Source organism: Equus asinus, chromosome 2, assembly GCF_041296235.1.
Source record: "Equus asinus isolate D_3611 breed Donkey chromosome 2, EquAss-T2T_v2, whole genome shotgun sequence".
In the NCBI taxonomy this organism is placed as follows: domain Eukaryota; kingdom Metazoa; phylum Chordata; class Mammalia; order Perissodactyla; family Equidae; genus Equus; species Equus asinus.
The window spans coordinates 38,308,202-38,325,816 of NC_091791.1; the positions used below are offsets into that span (position 1 = coordinate 38,308,202).

Sequence of the window (17,615 nt, forward strand, 5' to 3'; positions counted from 1 at the left end):
ACACCTCCAGGATTCTTCTGCAGAACATTATAACCGGTCATTTCTTCGCTTATGTGCAAGCTTTCCCGAATGCCATGGGAAAATTAACCCTCCTTTCAGGGTATTAGGCTTTGTAGTCTGAATATAAAAGCAGCCAGGGTCTATTTTCAGGCCTGTTTCTAGACGCCTGGTGGGTGAGCCAGAGTGGGTTTAAGCCCCCTGGAGGGTCCAAAGCTTTCCCAGGGCCCCCAGCTCCTTCTCGGTACCAGGACCTGAAGGCACCATTCCCTTTTTCCTTTCTTCTTCTTCTTCTGAGCTCCCACCCCCACCCAGTTCGGCGGTTTCTCCTTTTCCCATAAGTGGTCAACATAGGAAACGGAAGTATCTATTTATTGTTTGGTGTAGTAGTGCTCGAAAACGTTTTTTAATTAAGAAGAAGAAAAATTCCTCTCCAGGTTCTCCCTTTGGCCCTGAGTGCGAACGGCCGCTGGCTCGCGATCCTCCCCCCGCGCATCTCCGGTGACCGCCCGGAGGAGGTCGGGCTGTCGGAGGGGTCGGCGCCCACGGCCGCACACAGGTCCCCGCGCGGGCCGCCTCGGGAGCCCGGGAGGCGCGTGGAGCGCCGGCCCCCGCCCAGGGGGAGGCGCGGGAGAGGCGGCGGCCCCTGTCCCGCCTGGGAGGCCCGGCCGGGAGCCGAGGAGCTCGGCGGCGGCGGGGACGCGGCGCGGCTGCCGCAGGGGAGCGGCGGCGGCGGCGGCGGCAGCGGCAGCAGCGGCGGCGGGCGCGAGGGGCGGGGCGCACTCCGCAACTTCTGCCGCTGCTCCCGGGCGCGCTCGGCCGAGCCGCGCGGCGGCGGGCGGCGGGCGGCGGGCGGCGGGCGGCGGGCGGCGGGGCGGCCCGGCGAGGCGGCGAGCCGGCGCGTCCCGAGCGTCCGTCGGTGCCTGTGGCATCTCCGGCAGGGAGTCCCTGTGCGGCCGCGCTCCCGCGGTGTCCGCAGCGGCCGGGGGCCCGGGACGTGCGGGGCCGCGAGGCCAAGCCGGGGCGCCCCCCAGCGGCCGGCGCGGGCCCCATGGCTGGGCCGCGCGGAGCGGAGCAGGCGAGGTGAAGCCCCAGGGCCGGCAGCCGGAGCTCGTGGCGGGGGCGCCGGCTCCATGGGCAGCAGCGCACGGCGGCGCGATGATGGACGTTAACAGCAGCGGCCGGCCGGACCTCTACGGGCACCTCCGCTCTTTCCTCCTGCCCGAGGTGGGGCGCGGGCTGCCGGACCTGAGCCCCGACGGCGCCAGCCCGGTCGCGGGCTCCTGGGCGCCGCACCTGCTGCGCGGGGTCCCCGAGGTGACGGCCAGCCCCGTGCCCACTTGGGACGCGCCCCCGGACAATGCCTCCGGCTGCTGGGAGCAGATCAACTACGGCAGAGCCGAGAAAGTTGTGATCGGCTCCATCCTGACGCTCATCACGCTGCTGACGATCGCCGGCAACTGCCTGGTGGTGATCTCGGTGTGCTTCGTCAAGAAGCTCCGCCAGCCCTCCAACTACCTGATCGTGTCCCTGGCACTGGCCGACCTCTCGGTGGCTGTGGCGGTCATGCCCTTCGTCAGCGTCACCGACCTCATCGGAGGCAAGTGGATCTTTGGCCACTTCTTCTGCAACGTCTTCATCGCCATGGACGTCATGTGCTGCACAGCTTCGATCATGACCCTGTGCGTGATCAGCATCGACAGGTAAGGGCCGGGGCGCTCCGTCCCGGGGTCCGGCTGGGGATGTGCTGGCAGCTCAGCCCCGCGCGCTCGCTTTTCCTGAGAGGATAAGCCAGACTTCACGGCGGGTTGAAGGGCTGCGCTTTAAAGATCAACCCCCACACATCCACCCTACACCAAATAAACAACTTCAGGCACGGCAGAGCCTGTATGCACCGTTAAAAGAAGAGCCCGAAATGTTCTGGTTTACTGTAGTGAAGATTTTAAGACCAAAGTTAAGAGTGTTTTAAGCATTAGCAGTTCCACCAGGGGGTCCCTTGGCTTGGTTTTCAGAAAGGAAGGGATTTGATCCTCTCTGAGTTTGACAGACGTTTTCTGTGAGCCTTCAAGAGTCAATTCTTACTTTAAGAAATCAGTGGGAGAAAAGCCACCCTGCTTCCCTGATTGTAGGAGCTACTCCCCAGGCCAATGGAAAGACCTAGGATGGTCCCAGAATTGGGGGTCTGCGTATACCCGTATGATTGCTGATTCTGAATCTTAGTCTTTTCGAAGTGTGTTTTTCGTTTTTGGCAACGGTGTCTGTAACCTGCAGGCTTACTGACTGGAGCCTTACTCCCTGTCTGAATGGTTAGTTCTAGCCTGTCATCATATCCCTTGGGAATCTTCTCTTGAAAACTCCCCCACTGGCGTAATTGAAACAGAGGCTGACCATCTGTCAGGGATGCTGGGGAAAAAATTCCTGCCTTGGGTGTCAGATGGGACTAGGAGACCCAGGGTTTCTTTAGACTCTGGGATTACAGGATCCTGCAATGGACCTAGTCTTTGGCTCTCGAAATATTGTGCAGTTGACAACTTGAAGTATAGTCCCAGTGCTCTGTGGCCACAGAACAGCTCTGCATCTCTTGAAACCGAAATATTAAGCCTTAATATTCACATGCAGAATTCTACTGGTGGTTTAAAAGCAGCACGGGACTGGTATCCTGTTGCGTTTAATGATACAGAGAAACGGTTGCTTATTTTCTTAGTGGACCTATGGAACCTTTAATGTGTAGACTTTTCAGCATAGGAGAAATAATTGATGCCTCCACACTTAAAGTGACAGTGTCTCAAAGGATGGTCTAGCACGAAATGGAGATTTTCCTCCCTGTAAATGCTTCTGTTAATGGTTTGTTGATATTTAACATGTCCTGCAGTTTTACTCCTTGACCAGGGTTTATAATTACCGAATAAAGGGAATGATAGGAAAGGGGATATTTTCAAGGAAAAATACACTGTAGCTGCATTTACAGATCTAGATTGTTTTTTAAAAATTGATCCTGCCATTTTATATATTGTGTTAGGATCTTCTGACAGCAAACAAGGAATTATTTTTAAGAGTAGAGCATGAACTGCATGTATGAGAATATTAGCTCCACACTTGACAGCTGAAGTTCAGGATTACTGTAGTTAAAAATGACAAAAACATTTGCATTTACAGCCTGGCTGTGGCAACAGGAACTAGGAGAGCACACTCCATGTGCATAGTAAGTATATGTATGAATTATAAGCACAGGAACTCAACTGCTCAGCCAACCAAAACAGTGCTTCTTGTATGAATGGAGGCCTTTAAATGGAACTTAGTGTAATAAAGCAAATGGCAATTTATGCTGCAAGTAATACATTTATAATTTTTTTTTCATTTCCTAATTGATAAATGATAAATAAACAGCACAGTGTGCTAACTTGTCTCCAAAGACAGCCAGTGCTTCTGTTCTTCTGGGCACATTCGGGTCTGGCTGGGACATCCTGTGATTCCCGTACGTGATCGAAAGGCTTTCTTCCCTCGCTGTGCATGTGTGACTTACCAGCAGCAGGAAGGTTCGAATACAGAGAAGAGCTTAATCCTTCTTGGCAAGAGCTTCTAATTTCTTCGTCAACTATATCCTTATGATTGTCACAAATTGTGGGAATACAGGGATATAGGTTCTATGTCTTCATTTCCTGTGAGAATTACCCCATTGTTGAATTCTGCTTAAAAATTAGTTTAGAAGATGAACATATTTCTTTACCTAAATGAAGAATTGATAACATTGGAAGACACAGATTGCTTTTCTTCCAACAACACTCAGAACTAAAAATGAGAAAAAGGAAAATGCACTTGCTATCTAAGGTGAATTATTTCTGAAAAGAATGTTTTCTGCAGTTCCATGGTAGACGATGACCAGTGATATAAAAATGTGCTAAGAAAATGGGAAAAAAATGTGCTCTTCATTCATTCATTTCTTCATTCCCTCTTGAGTACCTAATGTAGTTATGCTGTGCTTTGTGCAGCATAATGAAAGGTGAATGACAGTATTCCTGCTTTTGAGCTCAGCCTGTATTGTGAGAATTCAGATATCTGCTGGGCATTTGACCTATCCAAAAGGGAACCTTTGACTTTTCTTAACCAATCCCCACCATACCAGGATGCTTTTCCAATGCAGTGTCATGCCATTCTTCTTCATGGGCTTCAATACTCCCATGCCTACCCTTTCTAGATAATGACTCATATTCACTGAAAATGTAGCAGCCATTGCATGGGAACTCCCTTACCTTACTTTCCACTGCCAAACAAGCAATCTTTCCTCCATCTGTACTCTTCTTTTTATTTCCCTCCAGTTAAAAAGCAAGAAGACATGGTGTCCCAGCAAAGACCAAACCACCTGTACTTCATATCCCTTCCCCTCTCACCTTCCTGAGGACTTTGTTCCTTCCTTGATCCCTCATCTTTTCTTTGTCTTCAGCTTTGCTTCTCTACCAGGTTAAGCTTGATCTTCCATCTTTAAGAATTCCTTCTTTGGCCTCACTTCTCCCTCCAGTTGCTGCTCCGCTTCACAGTTAAGTTGCGCGACGAACTGTGCCCACAACCTGTCTTTATTTCCTTACCACCCCTCAGGTATATGAGTTTGACACTCACCAGGTCTACTGCAATGTGTAACTGGCCTTCCTGGTTCCACTTCTGTCCACCCTCATCCGTTGCCTGTGAAGAAGCAAGAATAATCTTTGTAAAAAAATCTTTAAGTGAGATAAAATTTTCCTATAGTGAAATGCGCAGATATTAAATGTACAATTTGATGAGTTTTGACAAATGTGTATACCCATGTAACCAACATTCCAATCAAGATATAGACTATATTTGTCATCCTGGAAAGTTCCCTATGCTCCTCTTAGAATGATCTTTTAAAAATAGAAATAATTACCTTTTATATACTGTTTAAAAACCGTGCAAAACAGTTGTATGTATTGATTAGGGAAGCTTCTATAAAGAGTGAAAGGATAAAATAGGGCAGAGGAATGGTGACCACCAAATTCCCGAGAGTGCTTTTTTTCGCTGGGGTGGGTGGAGGAGTCCTCAGGGGTGGTGCACAGATCAGCTGTATTGGTAATGTTTTGTTTCTTAAACTTGGTGGTGGATACAGTCTTGTTATTCTTACTCTTTTTTTTTTTTTTGAGGAAGATTAGCCCTGAGCTAACTGCTGCCAATCCTCCTCTTTTTGCTGAGGAAGACTGGCCCTGAGCTAACATCGGTGCCCATCTTCCTCTACTTTATACGTGGGACGCCTACCACAGCATGGCTTTTGCCAAGCGATGGCATGTCCGCACCCGGGATCCGAACCGGCGAACCCAGGGCCGCTGAGAAGCGGAACGTGCGCACTTAACCACTGCACCACCGGGCCGGCCCTCCAGTCTTGTTATTCTTTGTGTAATTTTCTGTATGTCTCAAATATGCTTTTTACCTTTTTTGGGAAATACCTGCTATAGAAAAGTGAACAATCCCAAGTGTAGAGCTTGATGAATGTAGAGCTTGTAGATGTTGTTGCTAATGTTATTTTACTCCAGAGAAGATAGCCGCTAGGCAGGTGAATTGGGGAACTGATTATTGTAATCAAGTTAGAGACTGTAGAAACAAAGTGAATAGGTAGATGTGATCTGCAAGTAGATCAAGAAATTGAAAATTACTAACCTTCCAGAGGTCCCCTCCTGCCCCTTCCCACTTCCTTATACTCCTAAAGATAACCATTGTCCTGCCTTTTAGCATCATAAATTAGTTTTGCTTGGTCAAAACTTCATATAAATGGAATAGTATAGTATGTCCTGTATTAAATCTGGCTTCTTTTGCTCAGTAGAATGTCTGTGTTATTCATTCATAGTTTTTAGCCTATCAGTACTATTCATTCATTTTTATCACTGAATAGTAATCCATTGTATAAATATACCATAATTTGTTTACCATTTCACCTGTGGGTAACATTTGAATTGTTTCCAGTTTCTGGCTGTTACTGCTTCTATAAACATTTATTTATGTAGAAGTCATTTTGTGGACAGGTTTTTGTTTCTTTTGGGTAAATATGATACTGGGTAATAAAGTACCTTATTGCATTTTAATTCTATTTATCCCCTCACACCTTTTGTGTTATTGTTGTCATACATCTTATTTTTTATTTCCTTTTTTTTTTTTGAGGAAGATTAGCCCTGAGCTAACTGCTGCCAATCCTCCTCTTTTTGCTGAGGAAGACTGGCCCTGAGCTAACATTGTGCCCATCTTCCTCTACTTTATATATGGGATGCCTACAACAGCATGCCGGCGTGCCAAGTGGTGCCATGTCTGCACCCGGGATCGGAATTGGCGAACCCCAGGCTGCCCAAGCAGAACGTGCACACTTAACCACTGTGCCACCCGGCTGGCCTCATTGTCATGCATTTTAATCTACATATTTTTAAAACCCGTTAGATAGTACTTTTATTGTTCTTTTAAACAATCAGTATTCACAGATATGAAATGTACAGTTTGATGAGTTGTATCTACCCACATGTTTACCTTTTCCATTGCTCTATTTTTTCCTGCATTCTTATGCTTTCATCTGGGATCATTTTATTTTGCCCAATTAGAATTTGTTGACTTTTTTTTTAAGTGAAGGTTTGCTGGTGACAAATCCTCTCAGTTTTCACTTGTGTGAAAATGTCTTAATTTTCCATCATTTTTGAGTGATATTTTCTCTCAGTATGGAATTCTATATTTGAGGTTTTTTTCAGCACTTTAAAACACTATTCCATTGTCTTCAGGTTTCCATAATTTCGGTTGAAAAATCAACCATTAACCAACCTTATTATTCCTTTGAAGATAGCCATTTTTCCTTTGGCTGCTTTTAGGATTTTTTCTTTGTCTTTAGATGTTATAAATTTTTCTATGATGTCGTTAGGTCTGGAGTTTTGATTATTTTTTGTTGTTTATTTGCTTTTAACCCTGCTGGAGTTCTTTGTTATTTTTGTATTTGTGCATTGATATCTCTAATCAGTTTGCTATTGTCTCTTCAAATACTTTTCTGGTCCCATTTTTTCTCTCTACTTCTATATTTTCAAGTTTATGTAAATTAGACCTTTTTACTCTAATGTGTCTTACACTCTTTTCTATATTTTCCATTTTACTTTTTTCTCTGTGCTTCAGTTTTGAAAAATTTTTACCTGCCTTCCGATTTATTAATCATCTCTTCTACTATGTCCAATCTCCTGTTCAGTCTTATCTGAGTTCTTACACAGTCCTAGAAACTCCATTTGATCCTTTTTATTGATTCTGATTCTCTACCTTTTCACCTAATTTCTCCATCTTGTTATTATATTTTTGAGTATACTAATCATAGTCATTATTTTTCTACTAATTCCAATATCTGAATCACTTGTAGTTTTTTTGTGTGTGATCTGTTTTTTTTTAAACACTGTTTTCTGTGTGTGTCTTGGCATGCCTAGTAAATTTTGATTGCACACTCAACATTTTGTATGAAAAATTGTAGATGTTGTTGCTAACGTTATTTTACTCCAGAGAAGATAGCCGCTAGGCAGGTGAATTGGGGAACTGATTATTGTAATCAAGTTAGAGACTGAGCTTACTGTAGGCTGTTTTAGTCTTAATAAAGCTCTGCCTGTCACTGGACTGATGCCTTGTCCTAGGGTGTAGCCTTCTTGGTATTTCAGCTAAGAGCATGGGGTGTTCTCAAGGACTCCTCCCCCAGGCTAGTTCAGAACTCTAATTTTTCTCTCCTCAGTACTGTGAAGCGTTTTGGGAGCTTTCTCCTTGGCATCTTAGCCTGCTGCCCTATACAGCTTCAGAATTCAGCAAATATCCTGAGGGGACTACCAGCCACGTTTTGGGCTTGGTATTTTGCTCTTCCCATCTTACTGGAGCCTGGCCTCTCAGGTCTCTAATTTTTGTCTTCTATCCTCAGTAGTCTACCAAAAGTTCTTCTGGTATTTTTGCCTCTTAATAGCAACTCTGCTGAGGCTTTCTGCCTGGATCTTCAGCTCCTTACCCTTCACCTAGTTTTGGCCAATGTGCCAAAGGAAAGAGTGGTTACAGAACTTTGGCTCACCTCTCTGTGGTTCTCGCTTCTCCAAAATTTCGTCCCCTCAATTCCTGGTTGTCTCAACAGTTCCGTGATGCCTTCAAGCAGGGGTGTGTGGTTGTGTGTGTATGTGTTTGCGTTTTTGTGCTATATGCAGCTTTTCTAGTGGTTTTCAGCAGAAGCATTGATCTGAAGCATCAAGCAACTCCATCATCGCTAGAAGTGGAAGTGTGCCTGAAATATTTTAAATATATAAAAATAGAGAAATATAATTATGTAAATTTCCTGCTTAAAAGCCTTCCTTGGATTTCATTTAACTTAGAATAAAATTCAAACTCTTTAGCATGTCTACAAGGTCCCTGGTTTGTCCTGCTGTACTCCCCAACAACATTTTGTACCGTATTTCATCTTGCTCTTTGTAGTCTAGTCATATTGACATTTTCCAGTTTCTCCATCACGCCAAATTCTTTCCTGCATCAGGCCACTTCCATGCCAACCCACCAACTGATATATTTGTGAAACTGTGATTTCACGTCTCAGGTTTAATTCCCTTATATATGTTTTTTGATCCCAAGTTGGAAAGCTTAAAAGTGTTTAACCCTCGAGAGAGCCACAATTAAAATATCTGAAAAATACCAAGTGTTGGCAAGGATGTAGAGCAAAGGGAACTTTCATGCATTACTAGTGGGATTTTGAAGTCATGAACCACTTTGAAATAGTTTGGTATTCTCAAAGAATGCTGAAGGCATGTACATCCTATGACTCTGTTATTTTACCACTAGTTATGTATCAGAGAAACTCTTGTCACCAAAAATCTTGTACAAAACTATTTATAACATCCACAAACTTGAAACCCAAAAACTTGAAAAAAATACGTCTGTGTATCAATAGTAGAATGGACAAATTGTGGTACATTCATACAATAGAATAGCATTCAGTGGTGGTTATCAAACTTGAGTGTACATCAGAACTATCTGGAGACCTTATTAAACACAGATTGTTGGGCCCTACCCCAAGAGTTTCTGATTTGGTAAGTCTGGGGTGGAGCCCAAGATTTTGCATTTCAAACAAATTCTCAAATGATTCCCATGCTGCTGGTTTGGGGAACTTACTTAGAAAACTGTTACAGATAGCAATGAAAATGAACAAACCGTAGCTAAAATGAATCTAACAAAGGAAGTTAAACAACTTTTTATTATATTTTGAAACAAATGTGAAAGTCTAGAGTAGGGGCTGGCCCTGGGGCCAAGTGGGTAAATTCGCATGCTCCCCTTCGGTGGCCCAGTGTTTCACCAGTTCGGATCCTGAGAGCGGAGGACGTGGCACTTCTCATCAAGCCAGGTTGAGATGGCATCCCACATAGCACAACCAGAGGCACTCACAACTAGAATATACAACTATGTAGTAGGGGGCTTTGGAGAGAAGGAGAAAAGAAGAAAAAAAAGATTAGCAACAGATGTTAGCTCAGGTGCCAATCTTTAAAAAAGAAAAGGTCAAGTGTATAGTATAAAGGGCTTAATTATATCCATTGCCTAGCTTCAACAGTGATAATTTATGGCCAATTTATTCAGTGTATACTTTGCAACTCCTCCTTCCTCCCATTATTTTAAATCAAATTTTAGATGTCATGTCATTTTATCTAAGTACTCTGAGGTCACAAACACAATGCTGAGCAGAAGAAGCAGAGTACAGAAGAACACATATAATGTGATTCCATTCAGATAAAAAGTTAAAACAGACAAACAACATTGTTTAGGGCCATACATACATGGAAATATTATAAAGAAAAGGACGGAAAAAAATATCATGAGAATGAGAATAGTTATTACCTCTGGGAAGGAGGGGGTTGTGATCAGAGAGGCATGCTGCTGAAGTCGTGTAACGTTCTATGTCTTGACTGTAATGGGTAGTTACATGAGGGCTCACTTTTAAAATGACTGGTAAAATATCCATGTATATTTTAGGCACTTCCCTACATATGTATCTTGTTTTATAAAAAAAGGGACGAAAGTGTTTATTTGATGACATCTCATGAGGTGTTTTTGGATGCCTATCAGCTCTGTAATTAATCTGAGCAGATGCAATTCTTGTTTTAATGCTATCAGCAACCATTAGTTTTAGTTTCATGTTTGAGGGCAGGGTCATCTTTGGGTGGTTCATGGTTACAGGAACTCATCTGGCTCGTTTGCAAGAGCCATAAGCTTTAGTTCTGACTGGTGTCTGGCTGAAGCCTTGCGTCCTCGCCAGGTACTATGACTCATTGGCTTCCATGGTCTGAGAGTCCTGCTCTTGGCTTTAGTTCTGCTGTGATCAGCAGTGCAGGGTACATTCTGGCTTCTCTGGATTGCCTTTCTCTTTGAAGGAAGTCATCCTTGCTCATCTCTCAAATTAATTTTCAGCTTGTAGAATCTCGCTTTAAGAGTTGATAGAATCCTCTTCTAGCTTTGCTATGGGAAGGGGAGAGGGCCGAGAAGGAACAGGTCTTCTGCTTTATTCTTTTGTGAGGTAACACTTCCCACAAACTACTTTCGTTTTTTCTTATGTTAACTAACAGAAAGTAATACCTCAGGGTAGAAATGCTTACAGCTAATAGATATTTCGTGTTTTATCGTTCACAGACCACTTTCCTCATATAGAAATCTCCTCTGATCCTCCCTACAACTTTATGAGGGGGGCATTATTATGTCCACTTGATGTAGGAGGAACTGGAGGACAGAAGTGACTTGTCCAAGGACACACAGTTTGTAGGGGTGGAACCTGTGTTCAAAGCCTATTCAAGTGCCATGTATTTATGTATATATATATTAAAGGAAAATAATAAAAGTTTAGACATGGGTCGTGATGAAGGAGATAGTTTCTGACTTAGGTCTTAAAAGAAATGTTGAATTAGACTGGTGATGAAATGGCAGGAGAATTTCCAGGCAGGGAAACAGCAGATGCCAAGAGCATGGAGGCCGTGAATCAGTCTGTGAGTGAACTTATAGAGAGGGAGCAGGAAGGCATTCCATGTGAGAGAAGAGCATAGGAATCTACCGAGTCAGTAAGACATGCTGCTTGTTGCCCATCCCGACCCCCATCCTCCCCTTTCTCCTTGGTTATAGGACTTCCTGTTTTTACCTGGGAATATGGCTGCCCAGAATGAAGACTACATTTCTCGGCTCCCCTGCAGCAGGGTGTGACCATGTTACTAAATTCTGACCCAAGAGATATTGGTAGAAGTATTGTTTTGGTTTCTTGGAAATTTCTTTCAGGACAATTGATGCGTGCCCTCTTCCTCTTCTTTTTTGTTCTTTCTTTCATCTTGTCACCTGGAATGTGAATATGGTGGCTAGAGCTCTGGTCATTGTCTTGGTCAAGATGGACAACCAGGGCCACACTTGAGAAGGAAGAGCAGTGCGCTGGGAGGGTAGCCTGGGTCCTGGAGGATTGTGGAGTCCACAGGATTGCTGGAACGCTGACTTCTTACTGGCTGATAAACAGATGCCATTATGTTGTCTCTCACATGCAGATTAACTCAATCCCAACTGCTAAGTGCCAGTTTCTTATCCCACTCCCTCATCCTTCCTACTGGTATCCACACACACTTCTTAAAACATCATTGTGAGGGTGTCACTGTGTCAGTCTCCTTTGGAAACCCCTCAGGAATAACAGCTACCATTTTTGAGGACTTTTTGTGCTATATAAATTCTGAGAGATTTTGCACACAATATCTCACTTCATCTTCATCACACTCTCGTAAGGGTGTTTATTGAGTGTCTGTCATTGAGGGTCTCTGTTGGCCAAAGGAGAACAGGACAGAGTATGAATATTTTAATCACATTCTGTAGATGAGGAAGCTGAGGAGACATACACCTTGTATGCCGCAGGAAGAGCATCTGAATCAAAAGCCCATGTATGTCCCCTACATTGTTGTAGCCATTGCCTGCTACATGAGGAGAATATTGTTAGGATAGCATTTAAGGCCGTTTATAATTTGACCCCCTTGTAGCCTCAATCTGACTGACTCCATCATAGGCACCCTCCTTTTTAACACTATGTCAAAACAGAACTAATGCTCTTATCCCCCAAACTTGTTCCTCATCTAAGGGTCCTGTTCCAGTAAATGGCATCAGTCTCCACCCAGTTGCTTTGCTAGACATTTGGGTATCATCTTTGAAACTTCCTACTGACTGTCACCAGCCAATCAACAAGTCCTGCTGATTGTCCCTCCACTTTCCTTCTTCTCCTCTCTCAGCACCAGCAACTCATCCCAAGCTCATATAAGCTTTCATTTGGACCATTCTGAGTAGCCACCCAGAAGTCTCCCTGTATCTGCCCTTGCCCCATGTTAATGCAAAGTGTGTAGCCCTAGGTGCACATAAGAATCACCTGGCCAATTAAAAAAAAATACCAGTGCTTGGATCCCGCCTCTAAAGATCCTGATTTAATTGGTCTGGGTGGGCCTGGGCATCACTATGTTTGAAAATATCCCGCAGGTGTTTCTAATGTGTAGCCAGAGGGAGAACCCCTGAGTTAGGGTGACCTTTTAAAAATGCAAATATGATTTTATCCATGGGTCCCAAACTTATCTGCACATTAGAATCACCTAGGAATCGTCAAAAAATTACAAAGCCCATACCCAGGCCATACACAAGCCCAGCTAATTCACAATCACTGGGGGTAGGACTAATGCATCTGTATGTTGAGAGCACCCTAGATTAGTCCTGGATTATGCTGTTCTCCTACTTCAAACTCTTTGTTATTTATTTGTTTATTTATTCTTTTGATGAGGAAGATTGGCCCTGAACTAACGTCTGTTGCCAATCTTCTCTTTTAGCTTGAGGAAGGTTGTCCCTGAGCTAACACCTGTGGCAGTCTTCCTTTGTTTTGTATGTGGGACGCTGCCACAGCATGGCTTGGTGAGTGGTGTGTAGGTCTGTGCCTGGGATCCGAACCCGTGAACCCCAGGCTGCCGAAGCAGAGTATGGGAACTTAACCACTAAGCCACCATGCTGGACCCTCAAACTCTTTAAAAGCTTAATAAGTTGCCTTGCTCTTGGGATAAGATCATAAATCTTTAGTTGACCTAAAAGATTGTGTTATTTGACCTTGCCTATCTCACCAGATCAGGGGTTGGCAAACTTTTTTCTGTAAAGGGCTAGATAGTAAATATTTCAGGCTTGTCCACCATGCGGTCTCTGCTGCAACTATTCAACTCTGCTGTTATAGCACGAAAGCAGCCTAGACAATACGTAAATATATGGGCGTGGCTGTGTTCCAATAAAAACTTTATTTGTGGATCCTGAAATTTAAGTTTCATATAATTTTCACGTCATTAAGTATCATTCTTCCTTTTGATTTCTTCAACTATTTTAAAATGTAAAAACCATTCTTAGCTGTACAAAAACAGCCAGAGGCCAGATTTGCTCTCACTGGAGCTTTCTGACTTCTGCCCAAAGTTTGATATGATTCAATTCAGTTCCTATCTAACCTTCTATCTGTCTATCAATTATCCATCTTCCTCCCCTTGTCCATGTCCCCCCAACCCCTGCCATTCTGCGGCTGTGGTCTTCTTTCAGCTCCTTGACATTTTGATGTTCAGAGCCTTCACAAGTCATTGTATTGCCCAAGCCCTCTCACTCCCCCAACACGCTTTTCTGCCTCCTTGGCTGGTTAATTTTCATCACTCTTCAGACAGCTCCTTGGTTAGATGTTATTGTCTCATGGAAGCATTCCTAGAATCCCAAGACTATCCTTAAACAGTCTTATAACTCCCTGCATTCTTTCTTCCTAGCACTCACTTCAATTTGTAATTAATGGTTTGTGAAATTAACTGTAATGTATTCATGATTTGTGGGATCATCTGTACATTCTGCATGGCAGGACCCGGGTCTGTCCCGTTGGAGCCTACTTCTCTGGCATAGTAATTGGCACATAGTAGGTATTCGGTTAATCTTTGTGGATTGACTGAGGAAGGAAGGAAGAGAGGGAAGGTGGGGCCTCTGATTCCCAAATGCCTGGCCTGCACTCCTGCACTTCTGGTTCTCCAGCCTCCTATAAAACGTTCCTCTTGGTGACAGTGTAGAAGCTTCCTTGGGAAACCAAATTAGGATCAGGAGATTGTCTGATGAAACAGAGGCAGCGTGGAGGCAGAGAGACAGTCCCCAGGGATTGTCCTATCAAGGTGTAGTAGACTGGTGAGTCACTTTCTGCTCTCCTTGTCTATGCAGAACACTGACATTAACAAAGCCCCAGTGATACAAAAGCCTTGGTAGCTTAGAGGCAGGAATCAACTCTTTATTATCATCATTGCTGTGCCATGAAGCAGGGTGAAAATGCAGGGAAAATTAAATGAAAATCCCAGAGCCTTTTTTTTTCAGTGAATAAGCACATTTTTGACCAATCTTGTGCATCCGAGAGGGAAAGCCATGGGTGTCAGGCATGAAGGCGATGCCCAAGTAGGAGAGCATAATAACTGGCAGTCACGATTTCATTTATTGAGTGTGTACTATGTGCCAGGCCCAGTGCCAAGGGCTTTAGGTAGTTCATCTCATTTAATCTCCATGACCACTCTCATCCCTGCCGCCCCTGCGTGATGAGGAAAGGGAGGCTGATGGAGGTTAAGTAACTTGCCCAAGAGCACACAGGAAGAAAGCGGGGGAATCACATTTGGCTGGGGGAGGTCTGACTCCAGGTTGTCTGAGGCTCAGAGGGGTGCTGGCTTTATGAACATCATCTGTGAACCACATCAAGCAGTAGGTGTTTTCTCTTGCCTTTCAGAGAGGATGACGATGATGTTAATATAATAGTAATAATTATTACTACTATAATATTAGTATAAGTCCATAGTCTCTTATCTAATATCCTTGGGGCCAAATGTGTTTCAGCACAGTCTTCTCCACTTTATTGTTGATCCAGGGCATCCCCTACTCCAGACCATCTGTTAACTTCTGGGTTAGGGTTAAGGTGAGGTCATTATGGAGTATCAAGATCCATTCCTTCACTGGTTTAAGACAGAATCTGAACAGCAGGCCCTGACAGAGAGGCCAGGGGGGTGTGTGTGTGTATGTGTGTGTGTGTGTGAGAGAGAGAGAGAAAGAGAAGAAGAAATGGATGGAGACAGATAGGAAGAGGGGAGAGGAGGAGAGAGGGAGAGAGAGAATGCATGCATGAACAAGCAAGAGGAGATGGTGGAGGTGAGATTTATTTAATAAGCAAACCGTTATTGTTGGCCTGCTGGCTATTTAAGTACTGAGGGGATACAAAAATGGATAAAGACAGAGCCCCGTCATGAAGAGGTTATCTGTTTGAGCGTAAATTAAGATTATTTTATTCACATATCAGAAAACTTGGCGCTTTAAAAAGTTGGGTTATACATATTGCTTTGTAGTCAATCCCTGTGTGATATGACCTTTCTTGAAGGAGTTTATGAGTCCTTTAGTGTCTGGTGGTGCACAATTGGATTGTTTGAGCATTTCCATCGATAAAAAACAGAGTACTCTGTGGTCTGTTTTTGACCAGCCTTTCTGTGCCTGAAGAATTCTTGTTAAGGACTGCTGTAAAATGATGACTCCTAGGTCAAATCTAAGTGCTCACTCTTCTGATGTTGTTATGTTGAAGTACAGGATGCCAACTGCTGGGAGCTGAGCAGCTGTGAACCTTTGGGGGAACACCTCTAGTGCATTTATTTGTGGAGCTTTATTTTTGTCCATTTAGCTGGTTTGCATTCTCACTTTCATCATGGCCTCTGTTCTGGCTCAAATTCCTAAGCATCCTACGTTTCTGGGCATTCTGATAATATTTTCCACTTTTCAAAGAGGCAGCTGGATAGCTTTCTTTCTTCCAAATCGTCCTTTCATCTGGAACATCAGCCAGAACCATCCACCTCAAGGGGGCTATCAATATTTATGGGTAAGCATGGGGAGACTTAAATGGCGTGCTCCAAACCGTCTATAATCAATCTGGTCCATCTGCCTGAATATTTCAGAATTTTATCTGGGGAAATGTATATTCTGTATGTTTGGTTTGAAAAAGTCTATTTGACTGATAGTCTTAGTAAAAGTCTTTGAAAAGTCTTCTGTTCTGATCAACAGATTGCCTTGCAGTTTCATACTTGATAATTTTCTGGATACTGCAGGCCCCTACTACTCTGGCTTTCTTTCTGGGTTACAAAGGTGATAGTCCTTTATTAGCAACTTCTTAACATCAAAATCACCTTCTCTTATCATGGGAGTCATAGGGGATTCATTTATTCACTTCTTCAACATTTACTGATTACTTAATCTTCATTGGATACTCTTCTATATCCTAAACAAGGCAAATAAAGTCTTTGCTCTCTTGAATCTTATATTCTAGTAAGAATAGGCAAGAAACAGATAAATTAAAAAAAAAACTACACACTAATTCATTAGGAATAAGTGCCATATGGAGAACTAAAACAGAGTGATGTGTTAGAGTAGGTGATTGCAGAAGGCCTTTCTGAGGAGGGGACATGTGCGTTGAGATGTAAATGACGTGATAGAGCTGGCTGTGTGAAGATCAGGACGAAGAACATTCCAGGCAAAGGCAGCAGCTGGTGCAAAGGCCAATGTGATTCGAGTAGAGGACCATGAAAGGAAAGCCTGGAAGGAGATGAGAGTAGAGCAGTGGTCACAGATCACTTTGGGATTTGGGGAAGGTAAAGAGTTTGGATTTTATTCTCAGTGCAATGGAGCCACTGGAGAATTTGAAGTCTACGGTCACGTGATCTGATTTATAATTTTAATAGTTCATTGTGGTTACTTTGTGGAGAATTAACTGGAGAGGGGAGAGAGTGAAAGCTGGGAGACCAATTGAAAGGTTCCCATAATAGTCAAGATAAGAGATAATTGTAGCCTGGACTGGGTTGGGAGTAGTGAAGATGGGGAAAAGTGGAGGGATTCCGGATATGTCTTGGAGACGCATTAGCAGGGCTAGTTGATGGATTGGATGTGGGGAGTGAGGGATGGAAGAGACTAAAGGATGACCCTTGTGCTTTTGGCTCAAGCAACTCAGTAGACGGTGATGCTGTTTACTGAATGGGAGAATAGTAGAACCGGTGGTAAAAATCAAGAGTTCTATTTTGAATGGTAAGTTTGATATCAATAGACATCTGGACATAAGAGTCTAGAATTCCAGAGAGAATTCAGGATTAGAGATACAAATCTGGATGTCATTGTAAATGATATTTAAAGCCATAGGGTGCGAGAGAATAGATAGCAAAAGGTGTCTGGATACCAAGCCTTAGGGAGATAAAATATTTAGAGGTCAAGAAAAGAGGAGCTGGCAAAGTTTGAAAAGGAATGGTCAGTGAAATATGAGGAACACCTGGAGAGTGTGCTATCATGGAAATGAAAGGAAACATGTTTTGACAAAGATAGATTATCAACTATGTCAAATGCTATTGTAAGATAAGGCTAGAAAAATGACCAATTTGGTGACCTTAGATCACTGGTGATCTTGAGAAGGACAGTTTCAGTGAAGCAGTGGAATGGAAGCCCATGTGGAGTGAGGTGAAGAGAGAATGAGAGGAAAGAAATAGAGACAGTGACTAGAAATGACTCTTTCAAGAAGTTTTGCTGATATC

General features: G+C 43.6%; 1 protein-coding gene across 2 annotated transcripts in view; it reads left to right on the forward strand.

Moving 5' to 3' along the window:
* Positions 1–917: 917 nt before the first annotated feature.
* Positions 918–17,615, forward strand: part of HTR7 (5-hydroxytryptamine receptor 7) — a 79,674-nt gene continuing 62,976 nt past the window's right edge. The window contains exon 1 of one of the 2 annotated variants that reach the window (XM_014839418.3): positions 918–1,700. In XM_014839418.3, coding sequence (XP_014694904.1) covers positions 1,156–1,700 — 545 coding nt within the window. In that variant the 5' untranslated portion in view covers positions 918–1,155. The remainder of the gene's footprint in view (positions 1,701–17,615) is intronic. The other variant, XM_070487324.1, reaches the window with a different exon arrangement.